General features: G+C 45.8%; 1 protein-coding gene across 4 annotated transcripts in view; it reads left to right on the top strand.

The window, feature by feature from the left end:
* Positions 1-23,679, top strand: part of kdm6a (lysine (K)-specific demethylase 6A) — a 40,464-nt gene that overhangs the window by 13,252 nt on the left and 3,533 nt on the right. For 2 of the 4 annotated variants that reach the window (XM_020631954.3, XM_020631955.2), the window contains exons 6-25: positions 1,698-1,818; positions 7,126-7,180; positions 7,570-7,604; positions 10,336-10,429; positions 13,516-13,642; positions 14,661-14,759; positions 15,055-15,274; positions 15,596-15,736; positions 17,301-17,393; positions 17,514-17,591; positions 18,236-18,343; positions 18,484-18,885; positions 18,971-19,839; positions 20,900-21,029; positions 21,125-21,230; positions 22,248-22,453; positions 22,625-22,677; positions 22,774-22,839; positions 22,931-23,079; positions 23,160-23,274. In XM_020631954.3, coding sequence (XP_020487610.2) covers positions 1,698-1,818; positions 7,126-7,180; positions 7,570-7,604; positions 10,336-10,429; positions 13,516-13,642; positions 14,661-14,759; positions 15,055-15,274; positions 15,596-15,736; positions 17,301-17,393; positions 17,514-17,591; positions 18,236-18,343; positions 18,484-18,885; positions 18,971-19,839; positions 20,900-21,029; positions 21,125-21,230; positions 22,248-22,453; positions 22,625-22,677; positions 22,774-22,839; positions 22,931-23,079; positions 23,160-23,274 — 3,267 coding nt within the window. Of the gene's footprint in view, positions 1-1,697; positions 1,819-4,511; positions 4,660-7,125; positions 7,181-7,569; positions 7,605-10,335; positions 10,430-13,515; positions 13,643-14,660; positions 14,760-15,054; positions 15,275-15,595; positions 15,737-17,300; positions 17,394-17,513; positions 17,592-18,235; positions 18,344-18,483; positions 18,886-18,970; positions 19,840-20,899; positions 21,030-21,124; positions 21,231-22,247; positions 22,454-22,624; positions 22,678-22,773; positions 22,840-22,930; positions 23,080-23,159; positions 23,275-23,679 lie in introns of those variants that run through there. The other 2 variants (XM_065961911.1, XM_065961910.1) reach the window with 2 other exon arrangements.

The following is a 23,679-nucleotide window of genomic DNA, read 5'->3' on the forward strand; positions in this document are numbered from 1 at the left end:
AATTTTTTTTTTTTTTGCTGTTGACTTCCCTATTTTTCATCATCGTGTTTGAATTGCTCTAAATAGGAGCCTCTATGGCATAAAGCATGGTATGAGACTCTTAGGGCCTGTGTCCACCTAGCGAGTTCTAGCGTCTTTTTATTCAAGTGTTCCCGATGAGTAGAGAGCGTTTGCAGCAGCAGGCGCCCTCCCAGAGAAAAAAACGCATCGCCTTGTGTCTTTTATTGCACGGCCGCACCGAGCGCTTTGAGTTGAAAATCTTTGTAACTTTTCAGCTGTGTGGTGTCGACGTTACCGGCGGCCTTCTTTTCAACCAGCTAATTAATATTGTAGCTCGGTCTGGTTCTTGCTCCGTGTCTGATCTCAGCCGTGACTGCGAGGCTGTCATCATGATTAAGTTCATCGTCCAGACGAAGAAGGAGGAGGAGCATCCTCCGTTTGATGCTCATAGTGAGGGAAAAAAATCGCCATGAAATATAAAACATGCAGTGAAAGGCAACGCGGCAGTGTCATAATACAGCAGTCGTTGGCAACAGAGCAGGCCGTGCATGGATGAGGGCGGCGGTGGTCGTGGGGAGGACACAGTCCGATGGTGGCGGAGGCTGGGCGTCAGGGACGTCGAGTGGAAGTAGTACTCGATACTACACATCGACCTTTAATAATATTTAACCTGAAGACGACATCATTTTAACATCAGGCCTCGTAGTCACAGACTGTAAATGAGCGACAGGTGGTCGTTGGTGAACATGATGTCAGATCTTCCTGTTAAACTTTTAAGCACATCATAGCATTGTTCTAAGCTCTTCATCTTAAAACCCCTGAAACGAGACCTCGGGGATTTGAGGCGGTGAAGTCATTGTTCATTGAGACGGGAAGCTAACGTTAGCACCAGTATAGTAAAGATATTTGAAACTACATTCTTACATTTTATGTCCTTTTTTTTTCCCCAGTTGAATTTGAAACAAGCAGGTCCTCTCACTTTAAGGTCAGCCAGCCTCGCCCACTTCTTTTGCATATATAGACTCGCCCACGGTTCAAACAGAATTAGAATAACGAAAACTAATTTCAATACCAGCTGTGAATGCAAAGGCCCCTGATTACACACTATTATCTGAATGAAGGATCCAGACGCAGATCATGATTTGAAAAAAGCACATGACTTATTTTAAAGTATGTGGGAGTAACATTAGATTTGAATTGTGCAGTCACACTCTCATCCTGAAATGAAAGAAGCTACCCTCCAGCTGGTGTCTCAAGTTAACAGGATGTGTGTGTGAGAGAAAAATAACCCACACAGGCCCGTTCGACTGGACCCATCGCTCTGTGTTGTAGATTCATAGTGTCTTGAAAAGTAGGGCTACACAAGAAATTGGCATTTTATTGTTACAGCATTATGGCAATAAACACATTTTTTAGAGGTTTAACAACTATGTATTTGACATCCTGCTACACTCAAACCTTAATAACAGCCACATTATCATCATTAAAGTTCAAGTCTTACTGTCACATCTCACTCACCTCTCGGGACTGAAACCTGACACTTAAGTCAGCTGATTTAAAAAAAGTCACAATCTGATCCTGAAAGAATGGGGCCCCACACCATGACATCATCATCATCATCCTTTTCATATTTTGCAGCTAGTGTTGTTTAGATTTAAATGTTGATGAGATATATTTTGTCTTCTTGTGTCTTCCAGGGCGATCAAGGCGTTCCAGGAGGTGCTTTACATCGACCCCGGTTTCTCAAGATCGAAAGAGATTCACCTGAGACTGGGCCTCATGTTCAAAGTCAACACAGACTACGAGTCGAGTTTAAAGGTAAATCTCAAAGATAGCTGTGAGCTGATGCTTCTGTTAAAGCCCTGACACACCAGGCAGACGGCTAAGAACGAGTGGCAATGAAGGCGGCCTTGTGTCCTCGCCTCTCGTCTTGTCCAAAAACTTGCACTTGAACACACCGCAAAGACTACAGCTGACGGCCAACACCCTGTCGTTCACCACTCGTATTATAGGTAGCCTACTAATTGAGAATGATGTCTGATTAAAAAGTTGAAAATGGCGCTGGCGTTGTCAGCCCTCTGTCTTTTAGTGGAAAAAGAGGAGGCGGAAGCGGCCGCACTAAAGCCTACAGCCGTCATCTACAGCTGATATATTATATAAATATAAACTCCTATTATTGGACGGATGAAATGATCTCCACTCATAAGGTCTGTTCCGACCAAACAGTTCTGGGGACTTTTTGAAGAGGAATTATCCACAGAGTTCCCTGAGAACTACACATGGTATCTACTCTGAAGCAGGACCTAAAAGGTTTCCTCTAAAACAAGGTTCTGAGAACTGAAATAGTTCGTAGTTCCTGCGTTGTGGAAACAGTGAAAAGGAGTTCCTGCAGGAGTAAAAACAAAGTCTTGGAGCATTTCAGCGCGATGTAATCTATCAGGGAGAACATGCTGCTGACACCTGACATGATGCTCTCAGTCACATTAAGTGTTTTTTATGAGCAATATTTACTGCAGATGTGAAGGTGAGGAATCATTTTACACAAAGGGGAACACGATGCAGTAATATGCTCATGTTGAGTACAGATACATCTTTACGTTTCAAATAGTTTACCTAACTCCAGAGCGAGGTGCGCTACATTTTAAACTGACCTGCTGAAATGGAATTTATATACACACTGCTTGTTCATCCCCAGGGAGTTATAAAAACATAAATACAGTGGAATTATTTTGACCGCCTGTCGCTCTGTGTAGGTCGCCTGATGTGTAGTCGTTACAGACGTGACAGCCCTCCTCCTCAGATTAACAAAGGCTGCTGGATCGTCTGTCTGCTCTAAAGCCCGTCTCCTCACACCTGTGAGCCTACATGTAATGAGGGGCTTTCTGATTGGAGCCTATGGACCTGTTGTTGTCTTGACAGTCCTGGTTTCCCTCAGGGATGGGCGGACATCTGATCCTGGGCTTTGTGCTGCTCCAGACGCTATGTCACAAGAGGCTTTAGGATGTGTCTCAATGCCTTAGCGTGCTGCAGAGCATTGCTTGACATGAACTGCATAGCTGTCTGTTAATTCTCTCTGTTTGAAGGAGTACGCTGTTGCATCAGCAGCTCGAGAGTTTGTCTTCTCTTTTACATTTGTACCGTCCAGGAGATGACGTGCTGACACACTTCTATACGTCTTTGAGTTTCTGCTGGTGGAGTCTGCAGCTCAGCGTGCTGCACGTGCCGCACGTCCTCTCTCCGTCTTGGCTTCACCCCTCCCTTCTAATCCTGGCTCTGTGCCAGGATATCACACACACACACACACACACACACACACACACACACACACACACACACACACGACTGCCCCAGTTATCTTCAGGGAGGCGCTGTAGACGACTGAAGGAGCAGCGGAGATTGAATAAAGGTAGGAGAGAGGAAGAAAGGGGAGAAGAGAAACACAGGAAATTGTTAGAAAAAACCCCTGCAGAGCATGATGATGATGATGATGTCTGTGGAGAGGAAGAGGATGTAGAGACTTTTGGAAAGGATGCAGGTTTCAGGGAAGCTTCCTCTTTATTCCCTCAGAGCGTCAGCGGATAGAGGAAGAGATTCAGAGACAGCAAGTGATGAAGAAGCCGGCAGTTTCTTAATCAGGCTGCAGCTCAGTAGCTTTGCAAATATCAACAATAATATCTTTTATTTACCAGGATGTGATGTACATGGCAAGACAGTTAGAGTCGGTACACGTTGGGGACAAAACAAATCAGTAAAACAAATCAAGGAGGGGGTTGATGACGTTGATATCCTGCGACTGGTTTCATCTGTGTGTCGTTAATGAAGCGGCTTCTTCTCTTCTCTGCTCGTCTGTAGGATTTCACCGCTACTTGATTTTTACTGTGAATTCGTCCAGTTACATGAGACAAAGTAGTTTAAATCTTAACGTCATCTTGGCGCGTTTTCTGCCACGTCTGTCCTGCCGAGATCTCACTGCCCCTTCTTGACCAAACGGGAAAAAGGTCCCACTGTGACGCCCACTTTGAACGATGTGTGTTGAGAGGAAACTGGTGAAGGTCTCAGGGGAAGCCTGTGTGAAGTTTTCACACTGAGCGTGACTCTTGATGAAGACATGCCTGTAGAGTATCCTCATTGGGAGACAGCCACTGATATTTGGCATGTGTCATTTTTCCATGTTGTGCTTTGTGACTCCCATACTAACTAGCCTCAGTAAGGTGCTGCCCATTAAACCAATAAGAGGAGACGTTTGATTGTGCAGTGTGTAGTGGTAAGGTGATGAGTTGGCTGTCTTTGTAGAGCCAGGGAGAAGTGTGTGTGTGTGTGTGTGTGTGTGTGTCAGCTTTGAGGTATTGTGTGTCATCTCTCGGCACTCTCCACTGCAGCCGTCTGCTGAATAGTAATCAGTGACACCAGGAGGGAGGAGGGAGGAAGGAGGGGGGGGAGAGAGAGAGCGAGAGAGAGTAAGAATGATAGCAGAGAGAGAGAGAGGGAAGGCGAGACATGAGGGGAGGGAGGCGGTATAGCGAGCTGACAATCGTGCTGCATTATCTGCCTGGTTGGAGGAGCAAGTGTGAAAGAGAAGGAGGGAAGGGAAGGAGACGCAGGGAGAGAGACCTTTCGGGAGGATGCAGAGGGCTTCTGAGAGGTGTGCCAGCCGTCTAGGTAACGCATACATCCTCTAAACATCGTGCTGCTGATGAGCGTGTCCGATAGATGTGCTTTAAAAGGAGTGTATTTAAAGCAGAGTGTGTGTGTGTGTGGGTGCACGTGTGAGTGTGTGACGCTCCGGTGGCCCCAGGGTGAACCACGCAGAGACACATCCAGCTGGTCGCTTCTTGATTTTTATCTGACTGACATTGACCGGCTGCTGCGAGGCTGCTCGTCTGCTTTTAGCGTGTTTGTGGTTGCAGCTTCTTCTTCTTCTTCTTCTTCTTTTTAATCCCAAAGCTCCAGATGGCAGATACTGATATATTTGCCTTTCCTCCTCTTCTAAGAAATCCACCACCAGAGGAGCAGCAGTACAGTCTGTTCTTACTCTCCTCTGCCGGTGTGTGCGTGCGTGTGTGTGTGTGTGCACTTCTTACTCGTGTGCAGCTCCTGGTTTCTGCAGGATCTCACGTGCACTTTTTTTTTTTTTTTTCTGACCCAGATAAGAGACACTGCCGGCTCCTTTTAAAAAAAATAAAAAATAAATGCATGCAGCTGTGTTTTTGACTGCATTGTAGCGTGGTGCAATGCTACCTGTCACCTTGAAGCCACCCATGGGTGCATGAGAGCTGCCTGTTTGCACGTTTACAGGATCAGCCGTCTCTGCTGGAGTTAATGTTCTCACTTGCTTGTGGGAGTCTTGTGTGCTCATTTCTGACCCCCTGGAGCGCCACACCGCACACAGCTTTGTTTCAATATAAGGTCAACATCATTTTGGCTAACCATGTCAGCATTAGAGGGCTGTCATAGAGGTGTATGGAAGCCCCGAGGGGACAGAAAGCCAGAGGAAGGGAGACGTCTCTCTGCAGCTTTGATGCACCTCGTGGGCCTGATCAGTTCAATGACTCTGATGGGAGATATTGGCTGGTAGCGTGCCACGCCTTGACAAGCCTCTGCAGACGTCTGCCTCCCACGTTAACGCCGTCTTCAGATCACCAGGTGATGAAGTGGGGGAGGCCTTTGTGACTTCAGGATGTGCGTGTCAGATGTTCAGGACTCCTGGTTGTAGAGGAAGGTGGAGGTGGAGCAGGCTGAGTGTTTCAGACAGGGAACATCTACAGTTCAGCCCCTCCGGCTTTCAGTGGCCTCTCGTGTTACAGTCAGCAGGGTTCATTCATGGTTTGAGGATCTGTTGGAGCTTCAGTGCAGCGGATACTCTCTGGAGGAGAATCACAGTGTCCTTAACCCTTAAAACTCTGTTACAGTTATGATGCATCAATGCATTCATTTGTGTATTTGATGCAAATCTTGAAACATTTACAAATTCCTTATATTTCCAGACTCTGTGCAACCTAAACTAAAGGGACATTTGTTCATGTCATGTTTTGCAAATAAAGACACGAAAATGTGACTCTAAACTATTACTTGCTGCGGTCCGCAATCATCCACTTCTCACAACTTTGTTCGCATGCTGGGTCACTACTGTGTTACGTCTGCACAGCAGGTCCTGGAAGATAACTTTTATAGACAGCAAAAACTGTCACTGAGGCTTAATCCTGAAAGATTTCTGTTGCTGTGAGGAAAGCTGAACCAAAATTCAAGTGTTGTAACAATTCCATGGGTTTCATACATCTTGATAACAAAGCTGCAAGGTCATTGTCTATGTGTTGTCAACCCGTTGTGCATCACCCTTACTGTAATATCTGTTTACAGATTCAACATGTCAATTGTAAATCTGTACACAAGGGTCTTGTGTACAGATTGTAGCCAGTCTACAGCCTGGGTAGTGTTCTTGTTTCCGTTGTTGTAGTCTGAGCTGTAATGACCAAGTTGGTATCAGCAGACTTTGGTGATTGCATGAAAAAAAAAAAGTCAGTGTGGACTGCAAACAACAGGCTGAACCTTTTTAGAGCTTGAACATACCGACTATCCTCTGCGGTATTCTATTGCTGATTTATTTGTCTCTAAGATATCTGCAGAAAAGTGCATTTAACAACAAGAAAATCAGTTTCTTTCTTGGACTTGTACCACTGAAGGTGAGCCCGAGTGAAGCCGCTCTGTAACGGTTACTCTACTGTTGAACTGAGACTGAACAGAAGAGCGGGCGATACTCCGGGATTTAATGGACCAAGAAATGACAGCGTCCACGCTGCAGAAAAGGAAGTGTTTACTGGAAGTCGTCTAAACAATAACTGCTGACTTCTCCAGAATTACAGGGAAATTTGCATCCGCCCTCAGAGGCAAATATTAGCAGACGGCAATGGAGGACGAGATTGTAATTTAAAGACATTAGAAACGAGTGAATGAAGAGTCAGCCTCCTGTTGCAGAAATAACTAAGTTTCCATAAAACATAGAGTTGCGCAAACTCCCATCTACTGTCTGTTGTTTCTTTTGGTCCGATGCTTCATGTTTTACATCATCATGAAGAGTAATGTGATTATGCTGATTGTTTAAATGCGTCTTTTTTTCTGTCTCTGCAGCATTTTCAGCTGGCTGTGATCGACTCCAACCTCTGCACTTTGTCCAAAGCTGAAAGTAAGTATGATAATTATTATTCTTGGAATAAGTCAAGGCCATGTGCTGCTGCTGTGTGTTGTTGTATTGGATGAGATGCCGCAGCCTGTCGGTGGCAGATAGCACATATTGAAAGGCCGGGGGAATATTCCTACAGAGCACTTCCTCCTCTCTGCTGCCGTCTCCCTGCTGATTCTGCCTCTGACCGCTGTTTCCAAGGAGACGATACAGGGATGAAGAGCTTACCCATGGACAACCCCCCACACACACACACACACACACACACACACACACACACACAGCCTCCAATCTGTGCTCCATACTGTCTGCAGACTGTACACGATGAAGTCTCGAGGAAAATAATACAAATCTAAACGAGTGATTATTCTTCCTCTTCTCTGTCTCCACAGTCCAGTTCCACATCGCTCATTTGTATGAGATCCAGGTAAGAAAGAAATTACTGGGTTTTTTTTGTTTGTTTTTTTTGTTTGTTGTTTTTTTTCAATTGCAGTCAATTGGTAGTGTTGGTTGTCTCTCAACCGGAGGGTCCGGGGTTCGATCCCCAGCTCCTGCAGCAACATGTCCGATGTGTCTTTGAGCAAGACACTTAACCCCAATTTGAGCGGTGTATGAATGCAGGGCTCGTCATTATAACTGGCCCGCTGGCCCGGATGAATGATTAATATAGTCCGGGCCAGCTGATTGCACGTTCAGAAAAATACTGCCTGAAAAAAAATAGACAGTAACACGTTCTCAATTTCACAGCGTTTTCCTGTCATACCGGTGTTTTGTCAGTATTTCTTTTTAAAACGTCACACTTATAACTGCTACAGCATCAACGTATCAAGCGCGCGCATGTGTGTCACAGTTGAAAGGCAGCAGACGGCTTCACTGCTGTCACTCCCGCGAGCGCGCTTGCTACTCTCAAATTGTACACTCGCACACAGATTTTAACGCAGGTTTTCTCTCATAAAAAAACACATTTGGTAAAACCATCAGATCCCGACAAAAGCCGGGCTAAAATCAGCATTCAAAGGGGAAAAAATCACTGGAAGAGTCGAGTGTCAGCAGGGCATGACGAAAACAGAACGGAGAAAAGTTTCAGCCACAGTGACAGACAGCTGGAGCTGGAACACGCTGCAGCTAAATTTCACCTTAAAGTTAAAGACTAGATTCTGGTAAAGATCTCCACAAAGCATCTTAGCCCTTAAGAGAGCTCCTAAAGTAAAGATCTAAGGATGAATAGTTTCTCACAGAGAAGTAAGAAGGAGAGAAGGGTGATCATAACAATTCCAGCTCTATCACAGCCTCATGTTAATATCAGTCAGATTAAGTAGCATGGTGAATAAACATGAGCAGATGAATATAAGAAAAATACACAATATTTTTTATAACTAGAGCTCAATCAATGAAATAAAAGTTGTAATTTACTTTTGCATCAGAATGGTTCAAGAGTAGCCTAAATTGATGTATTCTTCAAAGCAAAAGTAACGTTCCTGGGCCAGCGGTTACAATGGTTGGGCAATTGGTCTTTGAAAACCAGTGCAAATTTAACTTAATGTCAAACCCTGGAATGGATTAGTTACTTAACATCAGCGGCCTCTACCATCAGTATGTTAATGTGTAGGTGTGTTAATGTGTAGGTGTGTTAATGTGTAGGTGTGACCTGCGGAGTAAAAGCACTTTGAGTAGTCAGAAGACTAGAAAAGAAATATACAAGCTCAAGTCCTTCTTGGACTTCTATTTCTGTCGCTTTGGTAACGAAGCAGGTATAGATGTTGTAATCATTCTATTAAAAATCTAACATGTGATTCCTAATAAAAATCAAACGATGATGATTTTTGTATTTGTTTTATCATATTTGTTGCCGTTTTTATGTTGGGAGGAGAGAGAGGGGGGGACGGACTCGAACCCACGGCTGCAGCAGTGAGCACTGCCGCCTCTATACATACCCTACTGCAGCAGCCGTGGGGGCGCATGTCACAGTCGCTAGGCCAACCAGCGCCCCTTTTCTAGTTTTTGATTACTTTGGAACTTTTTGATTCTATCGATCATTAAAGTAATGGAGATTGGGGGTGTCAGTAGCCTAGTGGTAAGTGCGCGTGCCCCATGTACGGAGTTCAAATCCCACATGTGGCTCCTTTCCCGCATGTCATTCCTCTCTCTCGCTCTCTCTGTCTGTCTCTCTCTCTCTCTCTCTCTCTCTCTCTCTCTCTCTCTACCCGTTTTCTGACTCTGTCCACTGTCAAAGCATAAAAAAAAGCCCCACAAAGAACGTAGGTTCTATGGTTTTAAAACATGTGGTATCAAAGTATTGAATATTATGAAGATCTTGCTTTCAGTGGGTTCTTGTGTGAAATGGCGTGCTTGGAATTGATTCTGATGTATGAGCCGGGTCTGTCTCGATGAGCGTCATTAGTCTGAGCAGGAAGGAACCACTCAGAGCTTCTCTCGTTTATGTGCCCCGAGTGTCAGTGTTTACCCGGAGGTGTCTTTATTGTGTGAGACAGGAAGAGTCCAGGACCAGACATAGTGTGTGTGTGTGTGTGTGTGTGTGTGTGTGTGTGTGTGTGTGTGTGTGTGTGTGTGTGTGTGTGTGTGTGTCTGTGTGTGTCTGTGTGTCTGTGTGTGTGTGTGTGTGTGTGTGTGTGTGTGTGTGTGTGTGTGTGTGTGTGTGTGTGTGTGTGTGTGTGTGTGTGTGTGTGTGTGTGTGTGTGTGTGTGTGTGTGTGTGTGTGTGTGTGTGTGTGTGTGTGTGTGTGTGTGGACATTCAGAGCTTTAGGGTCTGCAGAGATGGGGGGCGGGTCGGTGCGAGCTGATAAGAGAATATTTGACCTCCTGAAAACGGATTCAGACTCGAGGTTAAAAAGGTCGGCAAGTTAAAACAAACAGCACTTACCTCAGAGCGGCTCAGGTTTCCCTCAAACACAAAGTGTGCGGTGCAGGAGACGCACAGACACACACACACACTTAAAGCTTCCAGACGTGTTGAGTCTGGCCTGTCCTCCTCGCTGACCCTCCCCCGTGTGTGTGTGACTGCCCGGTCATTATGAGTGTGAGGAGGTCTTAAGACTCTTTGTGTCCGTGCAGTTGTAACCATAAAACACAGTGACCCTCCTGTCTGGCTCAAACAACCCCTCTGTCTCGCTCTCTCTCTCTCTCTCGTCTGTCTGCAGAAGAAATACCGAGCGGCGAAAGAAGCGTATGAAAGTCTGCTCCAGACAGAAAATCTTCCTGCACAGGTGAAGGCCACCACTCTGCAACAACTTGGTAAGTGTCCTCCTTCCCTCATGACAGATTACCGGCTGAGAGCTTCCTGCATGTTTGACACTTTGCATCATGTAACCACTTTGTACGCTCGCCATGCAGAACACCTGGGTACTGTTAGACATGGTTTGCATTCTGCTGTGTGCATTGAGACTTTTTAAAATTCTATTCCAAGTTTTCCAGCTTCTCTGTACCTGGTTTTTCAAAAAGTGCTGGAGTGAGTGAGTGCAGCCGCCGAGCTTTGTTTTCTAACCTTCCCTTCCCCCCCCCCCTCCTCAGGGTGCAGACCCACACGTGCACTCGGATGCAAAAATGATGTTGAGTCGTTGACTTTGTCTGCGTTCCTTCACAGGCGTTTTGAGGAGTTTGTTTTTTTAGTTATTCCTGAGTGAAGATAAGAATTGGCAAAATGAAAAAAAGAGAGAGTGGAGACATATTTGTGTTTTCTCATAATTGCTCCTGTTCTGTTTCCAAAATTCAGTATTTATAGAAATATATTTATGACTCTAGCTCGCCGTTTCATGATGTTTTTAGAAGGCAGACAAGTGTCAAGCTAGCAGAAGTTTAAACTACATGTGGAGCAAGTCAAAATAGAACAAAAGCCAAACACAAAAAAAAACACTTCAAAATCCTAAGCTTCCAATATTGACCCATTCTTTGTTTTTTAATTTCCAGAAGCTGCAGGCAAACTCCTGCACGATGTCTGAGTTTGCACAAATAAGTCGACAGATTGTTGCATTTGAGAGACCGTCTCCTCCTCGTCTTTGTCTGATTAGAAGAGAAATAAAGACAACTTTTGGCTCCTCTATGAGAGTCCAAACAGACTTCAGATGCTGACCTGTGACTTTGAGCAGACCCCGCTGCTGTCTCTGTCTTGCTGCAGCGTTTTCTGGTTAAAATAGGAGAGAAGATCTGAACGTGTGTTCAAAGCTTCGGTACTTTCTGGTTCTGTCTGTCGATAAGATACCAGAGATTGTATCGTCTTAACAACCTCAGTGTGGTGTGAGACTGAATGTAAACTCCTGCACAGAACTTCCTCTGTAGCAAATCCACATTAGCTTACTAAGAGGTGGACACCTTATTGTCCTTTTTGATTGTCTCAGTCAGAGAAGGATTTATTTCAACAAAGGATCTTCACATGTTGGACACTTTGCCTGGGGCTCGCTGCTCTTCTATTTATTGTATTTCTGTGTTTTCAGTAAAGCTGATGATTGCTTTTTATGAGAGATGTTTTGGTCCTGTTTTCTCCTTCCACACGCTCTCATCCTTCTTTACTGCCACATGGTAACTTTCCTCAAACCAGTTGATTTCTTCTTGGAGCCTGATTGCTAATGGTATCAGATCCATGCATGAACTGGTGTACTGGTCAGAAGCCTCATAACCACATTTAATTCTGATTCTGAAGTTGGTGTAGAATACAGTAACCTGAAGCAGACATGCAGCCCGATTCCTCATGTGAAGATCCTCAGCAAAGCCCAGATTTCTTTTTTTGATGGTTGTGAAGATGATGTTGTCGGTTATTCTTGTGGTGTGTTAAGTGTGATCCGATCTGCTCGGTAACGTCAGGGGCCGCCCTGATTAAATCTTAAACGTGTTCAGTATTGATGGTCTGATCTCCTGTTGTGTGTGTGTGTGTGTGTGGAGGAACCATGAGGACAGCCGAACACTCCCTCTGTGTTTTGTCATGTAAAGCGAGCAGAATGAAAGAGGAAGAACTACAATTGCAGCAGAGCGACTTTGACTCTCCTCCAGCTCGCTCTGAAACATGTTCAGACCATGTTCCCAACATCTCTCCACATCTGTATCCAGAGTTTAACTTCTTGACCCGTGAGAGATGTGCAGAGGTTCTCAGTTTGGAGAATCCGGACTACTCAAACTTGTAGAATCTATGGAAGTTATTGGTCCTCATGTTCAGGCGTTTTCTTACATGTTGAAAAGTATTTTAAATGTCCTTTCAGTGTGGGTCAGGCTTTAGTGAATTGTAGTTGATTTCCTTGAAATCTGGTCTCGTTTTCTCATCACCTCAAGATAAAAATCATTCATTTTTTTTCCCCATTTTAACAGAATAATTTGAACTATGTTCTCCAGATAACAAAGCTTGTTTCCTTGTGATACTGGGAGAACTTTTTGGTGATCTAGGAGACAGAATAATTCGCTGCTTGCTGTGACAGGCTACACCAAGACATGACAAGCTAGACCACTAATGTTCTAAGCTAAACCTGTTGCTCTGTTTGTTTTCTGCTTTTTGCAACTTTGTGGATACGAGAGAGATACGCCGAGCTCTCGAGAAAACAAAAAGGAAAATAGTGTGAATAAAATGTCAGATTAGGGCGTCTGCAATCAGAGATCCATAGAACCTAAACAAACCTTTTTTACTTTTTTTTCTTTTCCCCCCTGTAGTCGGCTTTCATCATCAGTGTGTTAAAATAAAGGAGAAATGTGTCAAATGTGCTGAAAAAGCTCGAAGATAACCGCTGTGGTAGTGACAGGATGCTGCGTTATTAGATGAAAAGCTTGTCAGACGGGTTTTTTTTTTTCTGTACAAAGGCAAACAGATTTCCATTATGTAGTCAGCCTCCCCCTCCCCCTCCACACACACACACACACTCACACTCACACACACACACACACACACACACACACACACACACACACACACACACACACACACACACACACACACACACACACACACACACACACTCCCCAGGTTGTAAAATCCATTCCCAGTCCAGCCTGCTGAGGTTGCCATGGTCACCTGTGGAGCTTCACACAGGTGTATAGGAGAGGAAGTCTTTCTGTTTGAGATTGCATCAGCTCATACAAGACCTTTTTTGAAGCGTGTGTGTGTGTGTGTGTATGTGAGAGAGGAAAGCCCCTCCCCCACTCTGCCTGCCACTTCTCTTTTTCAAACCATTTGTTTATCAGTCAAATGCGTTTGCACATCATCCAGGATGAGTGTGTCACCCTTTTAGTGTTTTGCATTACAGGTACTTCACTCACGCTGCTCTGGCTGCACGTAAAAGCTGCACACACTTTTTAAAACAAATCTGAATCTTAAAGGCTCCCTCTGATCTTGTGTCCTCCAGGCTGGATGCATCACACGGTGGAGCAGCTCGGGGATAAAGGCACCAAGGACAGCTATGCCATCCAGTGTCTGCAGAAGTCTCTAGAAGCTGACCCAAACTCCGGCCAGTCCTGGTATTTTCTCGGCAGGTAAGACAAACACAGGTGTAGGAGTGTTTTCCCAGGCCTGACCTCTGACCTGGCAGACCCTGAGGCGTGTTGATTAGCCTGTTTGTTTTAGTCATCTGTCGGTGTGCTGTGATAGCGGTCCAGCTAGCGACATGAGCTTGTTGTCGGTTGAGATAAAGTTTGATTGAAGGAGGTGCTGACACTATCTGCTGTCTTCGTTGTTTAGATTGTCTGATACTGGGAGTCGTTGGAGCAAAAAAAGTATACCACCCCCCCCCTGAGGGTCCATGCTGACCCCCCCAGGTGTTAGCTTGGTTTGGCTAGCAGTAGGCTAATCCCTAAGTACAGATTCTACATAGACGTGCAGGATCGGTTATTCTGATCTGTTATTATTGTATAGTTGTGGAAAATGCGATGCTACCCGGTGGACCAATCATAGGGCTTGCTGTCTCCACTGTTGGGATGGAAAGTTACATTTTTGAGGAGGTGCACGTCAGGCTACATACACGCGTAGTTACAGGTCTACGTAAACCTACGGCGAGGATTTAATAATTTATAAATCAAGAAGCAGACGAGAAAGACCTCGACATTAAGCTGTAGAAGACCTTAAAAATCGCGATTATTTCCTCCAGATGTAATTTACACTCGGTGGAAAACCTCCAATCTGTACAGAGAGAAGATCATAATTTAGCACTTATTTAGATCGTTTGACTTTTAGTTTTTCCTGTGGTGCATTTACCGTCTGCTGCAACAGTCTGCCTGAGTCAATGTGAAGCAGCCCGCCATCTTTAGTGTTTCCATGGACTGAATGTGGTTGATTTCCATTTTTTTAAAAGATGAACAACAACGGGGGGCGAGGGGTATGTTTTGTAATCAATGTTTGCTTGAACACTGCCAACACCTTTTGTGGCAAGGCTACCTGATACACAACTGAAGTAGGAAGTCATCAGAGGTCGATTCTGATTTGAAGACATTGTGACTTCTGACAGGTGGATGTTTAACTTTCTCACCCTTTTGTCTCCATGCTCCTCTCCTCCAGGTGCTACTCCAGTATTGGGAAGGTGCAAGATGCCTTCATCTCTTACCGTCAGTCCATCGACAAGTCGGAGGCCAGCGCTGACACCTGGTGCTCCATAGGGTAAGGACAGAAAAAAAAAAAAAAAGATTCAGAGGCCTGAAATGCAATGTGACAGAGGACATCGAGAGAGCGATAGTAAGAGAGGAGAGGGGGGAGATAAAGGATCTATAGATAGATAATTAAAGGGGTGGGGGGGGGTGTATGTCCTCTGGGAGTCCCTGGGCCCGCTCAGATTAGATGAAGACCTAAATCCTGGAACATGATAAGATAAGCACCTCCCCTCTCTCTCTCTCCCTCCCTCTCCCTCTGTGTCCGTCTCTCTCTCTCTCTCTCTCTCTCTCTCCCCCGCCCTCAGGGTTCTCTACCAGCAGCAGAACCAGCCTATGGATGCCCTGCAGGCCTACATCTGCGCCGTTCAGCTGGACAACAGCCACGCCGCCGCCTGGATGGACCTGGGCACGCTGTACGAGTCCTGCGGGCAGCCGCACGACGCCATCAAGTGCTACATCAACGCTACACGCAGCAAGGCCTGCCTCAACACGGCGGCTCTCACTCAACGCATCAAACTTCTGCAGGTACTCGCTTCAGCTCTCTCTTTTTAAAAACATCCTGCGTGTCAGACGTCGTGGAGTATTTCTGTGTTTGTGTTTGATGCCAGATCTGTTTGCTTTCTAAAATGTGCTTTTTGTCATAGTGATTTGTGAGCACTCAGATATGAATAATAATTCATATTGGTGGATTTAAACACATTTTCCTCACTTGAAATTGTAAAGCATTCCCTCATGGCATTAAACATTTCTGTGTTTTTGTTCTATATCTCTGAATCACTACATATAATGCAGTTCCTTTTCTTCAAGCTCAGCACTAAAGTCTGTGTCTCAAACGATCTCTCCTAGGCTCAGTTGTGTAACCTTCAGCCAGGTAGTCTGCAGAATAAGAGTAAAATGCTTCCTAGTATTGAGGAGGCGTGGAGCCTTCCCATTCCTGCTGAGCTCACGTCCAGGCAGGGGGCCCTGAACACAGCACACACACAGCAGGTGAGACCACAGCCCTCTCAGAAATCACGTCAACAATGTCAATAAGGAGGACTGTTACAGCAGAGGCCTCGCTCTGACACAGTTTTATCCTCATCAGATATTCATGTCTCTGAAATTCTTCTGATCTGAGAGATAAAAATGATACAGTGTGAAGGACTTGGAGTGAGGCCCATATTTTAAACGATCTAATTTCTAAAGTGTAGCCGACCCTCTGACTGCTTCTCTGGATCACAAGCTCAAACAATCTAATGATGTCACACAACCCTTATCCTTAATGCAAAGACGGGCTAATCTTATGCCTTCATATTTTGCAATCTGCACGGCAGGAAATGCATGCTTTATGATGCAGTATATTACAGAGCTCTTCCTTTCATTACATGTTTTGGAGTTTAACAAAAAAAAAAATATATATATATATATATATATATTTATTTATTTTTTTTTTTTGGGGGGGGATTTGCTTCAGTGGATTGCTTTTTGGTGACGGGCATGAAAATGCTTTAAAGACTGCAACATAATGCACTCGCTCAGACTACATCTGATTACCGTAAAATCTGGAATATAAGTCTCACCGGTACAGAAGACACAGTCTGATTTCGGGGGGGGGGGGGGGGGGTCTCGTCTCCGCCAGGGGAAAAAGGTTGAAACGGTCTTCCTGTGAGGAATGCTATCTCAGCATTTTATACTGGAATATTGGTCGTACTGGTATACAGGAAGCAGCCCAATTTGTTTTTAAAGGAAAACCTAGGTACTAAGTGCGTCTAATACACCGCGTTTTGAATTCTGAAGCAGTCTCCTTTTTTTTCTCAAAGTACTTTAGACTAAGAGTTTGGCAGAATCAGTCCCTGGTTTGTACAATATTTTCCACTGTTGTACATTTCTATTTGTTAAAAATTTAATAAATGTAGCTTCTTTTTTTTTGTAAAGGATGCAGCTCTTAGTTGTGCAACTTAATGCTATGTTAAGACCCCTCACAATCAACTCATTAGTTTAACTTGATCCTCTTATTTTTGCAAGGTTATTTTGATTTCATGCATTTTTGTCTGTTATAAACTTCAACATTTACATCAATAACACTCAACAACAATTCATCTCCATCATAAGCACTCATATTTTCTGCACCAGTGCCAAACAGAGGACGAGGCTGACAGAGATGTAGTTTAAAATTAGTTGAATAAATGTTACTTCACGTTAAAAAAGTGTGAACTACTCAAACAAAAACTTTTCAGAAGCCTGAGTTTACTGTCTGCATGTCCAAACTGATGAAACACATGTTGCACTCTCCCACATCTGCATCACAGCATGAATACTCTTATCACCTTAATCTATCCGCCCGTTAGATTAAGGTGCCATCATTTAATCATCAGAGTGTTGTCAGACGTTAGATATTTAAATTCTCAGCTCCGTGTGCATGTAAATGTAGCATCGACCTCCAGTATCTGTCGTGTTGTTTGAATCACCGCTGTAGGAATTACTGTGAACTGTAGCTTACTGAAGAAGAAAGTCTTTGCTGGTATTTTGTGAGTCCAGCGTGATCTCACTTGCTGCACCGCTGTGCTTTCAGGCCTGTAAGGGCGAGGGAGTCCAGACCGCCAGCAATCACACGGACCCTCAGGCCAGTCCTGCCAAGAAGAAACGCACTGCCAGCCCGGCCAAGGTAGACGTCACAACATTCATTAAAGCAACGCCACTCTGCTGGATGAATAAGATTGAAGTATAGCATAACTAAGTTCTCATGTTTTTTTTGTTTTTTTTTTCATTTTTTGTCCCCCTGCAGGTTGCTGCAGACTCGTGGGTCAACAGCCCCAATCAGCAGCAGATCCCCAGCTGGTACCTAACGCCACAGAAGATTCAGGTAGGAGACATCTCAAGGTTGCATGTTAATAATAATAATACATCAGTTTTATATAGCGCTTTTCTAAATACTCAAAGACACTTGGACAAAAACAGCCACCAAAAAAAAAAAAAAAGGACGAGGGCAGTACAACGAAGGGGGGGAGGATGGAAGTTGGTGATGTTGAAGAGGTGAGTTTTTAGGGATTTCTTGAAGGAAGTGAGTGTGGGGGAGTGAGTTAGCAGCAATGGAGAAAGCCCTGTTTCCCCCCCCCCCCCTCCCCCCACAGGACTGATAGTTTGTCCTGCAGGGGAGGGGGCAGGAGTTTTGTGTCAGCAGACCTGAGAGTGAAGGTGGGAGTGTGCCGGTGGAGGAGCTCAGACAGGTAGGGGGGAGCCAGGTTGTGAAGGGCTCTTTAGTTGATGTTGAGGAGTTTGGGGAGCCAGTGGAGGTTATGAAGGACGGGGGTTAATGTGGTCTCTGGTGCGGGAGTGTCTGAGGAGACGAGCAGCAGAGTTCTGGATGTATTGAAGTTTCTTGAGTGAATTTGAGATTGTTGAGATTAAAGGTTACAGCCTCTTAGTGCAGTGCGTTTTTACCTTTTTTGTTGTTGTAACTGTTTGTGAGCTGCTCGATTAATGCGACACTCTTTGTGACCTGTGCAGCAACTGGACCACCTGCGGAGCAACCGAGCAAACCTCAAGCCCCCCCAGGTGCAGATGTTGGAGCAACTGGAAAACCAGTTCTCTCTCATGCAGCAGCATCAGCAGCAGGTACGCACCTGCACCTGTGACTCTTAACAGGATGAATTGTTTCTGTTATGTAACAAGCGGCTCACTGAGTTTGTGATGAACTGCGTTTATGTCGGTGTAATGGTTTCGGTTTTATTGCTCTGTCTCTCTTGGTGTGTCAGATGAGGCAGCAGCAGCAGGCGGCAGCAGCAGCAGCAGGAGGTCAGCCCCGGCCCGGCCTTCCCAACGGTCCACTGGCCGAGTCCTCCCTCCACCCCGCGGGCCTCCCCGGCTCCTCCCCCCTCAATCACACAGCCATCCGACCCCCGTGTGTCACCCAGCCCACAGCCAACGGATCCTGTTCCTCGAGTCCTTCAGCGGGGGTGCCGGGACACCTGGACAAGAATCATAGCCTGGGACTGGGAGGTGGCGGCGCGAGCAACGGAAACGTGCCTTACCCGCAGCAGAACTCTCTACCTCACAACTGCACAGCCGCCAGTCAGCCCAGCACCAGCAGCACTACCAGTAGTCCCAGTCACTCAGACGAGACCTGGAGGAGCCAACAACGCAACGCTAACACTCAGGTAGAGCCGGCGTTGTATTCTTTGGAAGTATTACTTTGAGGTTATTGCTTCATATATCTAATAGTGTTTGTTTCTCTGTGTGCAGGGGCTTCAAAAAGGTCCAGGTTCACATTCGGCAGGTCCCAATGGAGAACCCCCTTTCTCTTCCTCGTCCTCCCCTCAGACCTCCTTCTCTTCTTCTGCCATTCTGAATCAGGTCGGACATTCCTCTGGGCCCTGCACTGCCTCCTCCTCGGCCTCCTCCTTATCCCCCACCTCCCCACAGTCCACTCCCAACCACCTGTCCTCGCCCCTCCAGTCCGCTACTACCTCAGGGGTCCACACCAAAGACGCCACGCCTTCAGGGGGCAACAACGGCAGCAACGGAGGGGCTGCTGCTTTGCCATCAGGCCCGGAGGCCGCTATCAGGCAATCTGCAGGGACACCTTTAAGTCCAAGCTCCGCCCCCGCGCAGGGATTGACTAATCACGTCCAGCCGCGGGTGACGGACAGCTCTGCTAGCCTGTCTCAGCCCGCCTCTCCTGCCCCCGGCGTGCTCACTTCAGACAATCCTCAGCTCTCAGCCTTGTTAAAGGGAAAAGCCAATGCGACCAGTAATGACGACAACAATAACTACAATAACCACGGTAACCACGGAGGGCCTTCCTCAGAGAAAATCAACAACGTCCACCCGGGTCTCCACAGTGCCGCCAAACCGGCGTCCGAGCAGTCTGTCCCTGTCAGCACGCCGTCTCCTCCCTCTGCAGACCCTCACACCACAAACAGCCTCTCCTGCCTTAACAGCCCGTCCAGTCAGGGGCCCACCGTCAACGGGAAGGGCCCCGAGGACTCCAAGAGCCCGCTGAAGGAGGAGCCTTCAGGAGGAGCTCACAGACACGGTGTCCATGGTGGTCTGGCTCCCTGGTCCTCAGTGTCCATCTACCCCAGCTCCAGCGAGGTGCTCAAAGCCTGCAGGTGAGAAGACTTAAGAGAGGGACACTCTGTTAGGATGAAAACATTAGGAAACAGCGCCTTTTTATTCTACTCATAGCTACCAGACTCCTCTGACAAACACAAGAACTTTACCTCCATGAGGAGTAAGGAAGTGCTGATCTACCCCCGCAAGGAAGCAGCGGTAGACAAGCAAGAAGCCCATCTCCTGTGAGGTTAAATGATCAGAATTCTTAATGTAGTCTGGTCATTAAAAAAAAAATAGAATAACAATCTGAGGCTGTCAGGGACAAAAACAACTTTTAATTGACCCACTTTCATCAGCTTTATTTCCCCCCCTGGGTGTTTATGTTGCAGCCCATTCTTCAGGTAAGCGTGCGTCGTGGTGTCTGCAAAACGCTTTTTATTGTCCATTAAAGAAGTCGAGAGCGCACGCCACAGAGCGTGTGTGGAAGTCATGACGCAACAGGCGTGTTCACATGTGAAGTCATGTGTAGAACTGTCATGCATTTGGAACCTATCGTGACATTTTTGATCCCTATCTGTGTTGGTTGTGTCCCTCATAGTCCTGACTGAGAGCCTTTCCAGGCAGGTTTTAAGAAGCACAAAACATCTGAATGAAAAAAGTTCTACAAGTAATGCTAAGTCCCTGTTCTGCAAACTGCGATATGACCCCTAAACCCGGGGAGTCTAAAGCTGAGTTGAGGTGTTTTTTTTGTTGCGTTCATGCTTGAAGTCTCATCGTTTAAAACTACAATAAAATCTCTAAACGCAGGGAGTAGTGGTATACAGGAAATTTGATTTGGATCCTGCCTGTGTGAAGAAGTCCGTTGACATTTGATTTTAAGCATTCCAGTGTGTGTTCATTCTTTGATGTGAAAGGGGAGAAGTCCCATTGGGGTTTGATCTGCACTGAAATGTCCGCTTGGAGGTGTTAAAAGTAGAGCTGTCAGTTTTAACGTGATAATGGTGACTTACATTTCTGTTGCCATGGTATCCAAACAGGTTAAACAAAATAACAATTCTTGTGTCATGACAAACCCTAATGTGTGGAGTCCTCTGAACCTGACTGTTCTGTGTGCAGGAACCTGGGGAAGAACGGCCTGTCGACCAGCAGCGTCCTCCTGGACAAGTGTCCCCCGCCTCGCCCCCCTCGCCCCCCCTCTCCTCTGCTGCCAAAGGACAAACTCAACCCCCCCACGCCCAGTATTTACGTACGTGCAAACACAGTGCAGGAAACAAGTGTTCATGATGATGTTGATGTGAGTACAGCTCCTCATAGTTTCCTCCTCTTTCTCTAAACCTGCAGCTAGAAAACAAGAGGGACGCCTTCTTCCCTCCGCTCCATCAGTTCTGCACCAACCCCGCCAACCCGGCAACCGTCATCAGAGGACTGGCCGGAGCTCTCAAACTGGGTACGTGTGCAGCTGGATGTTTCTGTCTGCTCCAGCCTCACGTGGCTCTGTGGGTGTGTCTCTGTGATCATGACATGCTGCTTGTGTGTGTGTGTATGTGTGTGTGTGTGTGTTGGAATTTTACATGTATGACAACAGCACCACCTGCAAGTTGGAAGTGTTACTGCACGTGTTTCCTGGAAAGGACGTTCAGCAGCTTTTTTGCAAACAGGTTTCAAACATCTGCTCGTCCGTCACAAAGACTCTCTGTCCAGTTAGTTCAGCTTAAATCTGACCGACTGTTTGATGATGATCTTTTAGAGGAATCCTTGTAGTCAAAATGAAACGAGGACAAATGAACTCACCTGTGCTGCTCCATCTTAACCTGCTGTATCTGATATTAAACATGTGGCATTAGGAGCGTTTTAAACAGAATGTACGGTGACAGACAAAACAATAAATAACCTTAAAATTGTTGCTGATAACCTTTAAAAAAAAGTGATCTTTTTATAAAATGTTAATTATTCCAAACTCTCAAATGTGACCCACATGTCTCTGTCAGCAGCCAAAATGTTCCTAACTCCCCACGGAGGTCATAAGAACAAAGATGTGGTAGTCTGCTGAGTCTGTCCAAATGGATTTGAAAACATAGCTGTGAAATGTTCAACCTCCCGACCCAAACTTTGTCCCACTGCCTCCCAGAAAAGCAGCGTCGGTTTTTCAACAGTATCAGGTAGACCTAGTGTTTACAGACGCAGTGTTTGAGCTGGACTTTTCATGTCATGTCTCTTTTCGCTTTCCTCATTGCATCGCTGGTCAGAATCTACCTCACAATGAAATCTCTTGGCTCCCATATGTGGTTAAGGACGTGAGCCTGCAGAGCAATAAAAACATTTTCAAAGAAAACTGAAAAACAGCAACAACAAAAAAAAAAAAAGTTCCAGGTGATAGTTTTCTCCGGGTGCTGTGAAAACTAAAACATGCTTTTTAGGTTTAACAAGTTTAAAGAAATCCTTTAAAATGTAATTTCTTCCACAGATTTGGGCCTGTTCTCCACGAAGACGCTGGTGGAGGCGAACCCAGATCACATGGTGGAGGTGAGAACGCAGCTCGCTCAGCCCACCGACGAGAACTGGGACCCGAGCGGCAGCAGGAAGATGTGGCGCTGCGAGAGCAGTCGCTCACACACCACCATCATCAAATACGCTCAGTACCAGGCCTCGTCCTTCCAGGAGTCTCTGAGGGTCAGTGAGAGACACACACACACACACACACACACACACACACACACACACACACACACACACACACACACACACACAGAAGGATGTGCTGTCCCTGAAGATCGTCCTGCTTTGTGTCTTTCATGTAAACATGGATGAGAAGTGACTCTTTGCACGTGTTTGTTTGAACAGGAGGAGAACGAGAAGAGGAAGGAGACTGAAGCAGAAGCGGGATCCTCAGACAGGTGACTTTCTTTCTCCTCCTTTCTGTCCCGCCCTCAGTTTTTACAGTAGGTTTCTTCACTTGTAACTAATGACTTGATTTTCTCTGTTGGCGTCAGGCGCAGGAAAGGTCCTTTCAAACACCTCAAGTTTGGCACCAACATCGAACTCTCTGACGAGAAGAAGTGAGTGACTGTTTGAATCTTTTTGCACTTTTCTGTCTTGTTGACCGGCCTCCACAGTCTCATGATAATCTGTGTCCTGCTTCCTGTTCAGGTGGAAACCGCAGCTTCAGGAGTTGTCCAAACTTCCAGCGTTTGCCCGGGTGGTGTCGGCAGGTAACCTGCTGAGCCACGTGGGTCACACCATCCTGGGCATGAACACGGTGCAGCTCTACATGAAGGTGCCGGGGAGCAGGACTCCAGGTATATTAACTCTAATCGACCGTCATCTGCTCTTTCATTCGTCTCTTCTTTGTCACTAACCCGGTGCTTTTATTTTGAAGGTCACCAAGAGAACAACAACTTCTGCTCAGTCAACATCAACATCGGTCCCGGAGACTGCGAGTGGTTCGCTGTGCCGGAGACGTACTGGGGCGTCATCAACGACTTCTGTGAAAAGTACGACCCTGAATGACATCATGCTTAATCAGGACTCCGGATATTTTTAACCCTTTGCTGTCTGTGAATTACTTTTGATTCTACATGATGGATCTGAACAAAACGTTTTGTATTTCTTCAGCCAGCAGCAATGAAACAGAAAGTGATGACTGCTACTTATTAAGATGTACAAACTTCAATATGATTGAAGTAAAAATCAAACAGCATACTGACCTGTCTTGATACCGCGGCAACAAAAGTAGAGTTTTTAGGAAGGTAATTTCAGGAGTTTGTTGGCAACACTTTGGTGCTAAAATGTTTTTGTGCAGTTCGTTCCAAGACATTCAAAACTTTTTAGCCACTTAGACCTCAAAATCTGTTTAAAAAAAAAAAAGGGTTTAACAGGGACGTTTTATCCTTTACGTT

This window comes from Labrus bergylta, chromosome 13, assembly GCF_963930695.1.
Source record: "Labrus bergylta chromosome 13, fLabBer1.1, whole genome shotgun sequence".
Classification (NCBI taxonomy): domain Eukaryota; kingdom Metazoa; phylum Chordata; class Actinopteri; order Labriformes; family Labridae; genus Labrus; species Labrus bergylta.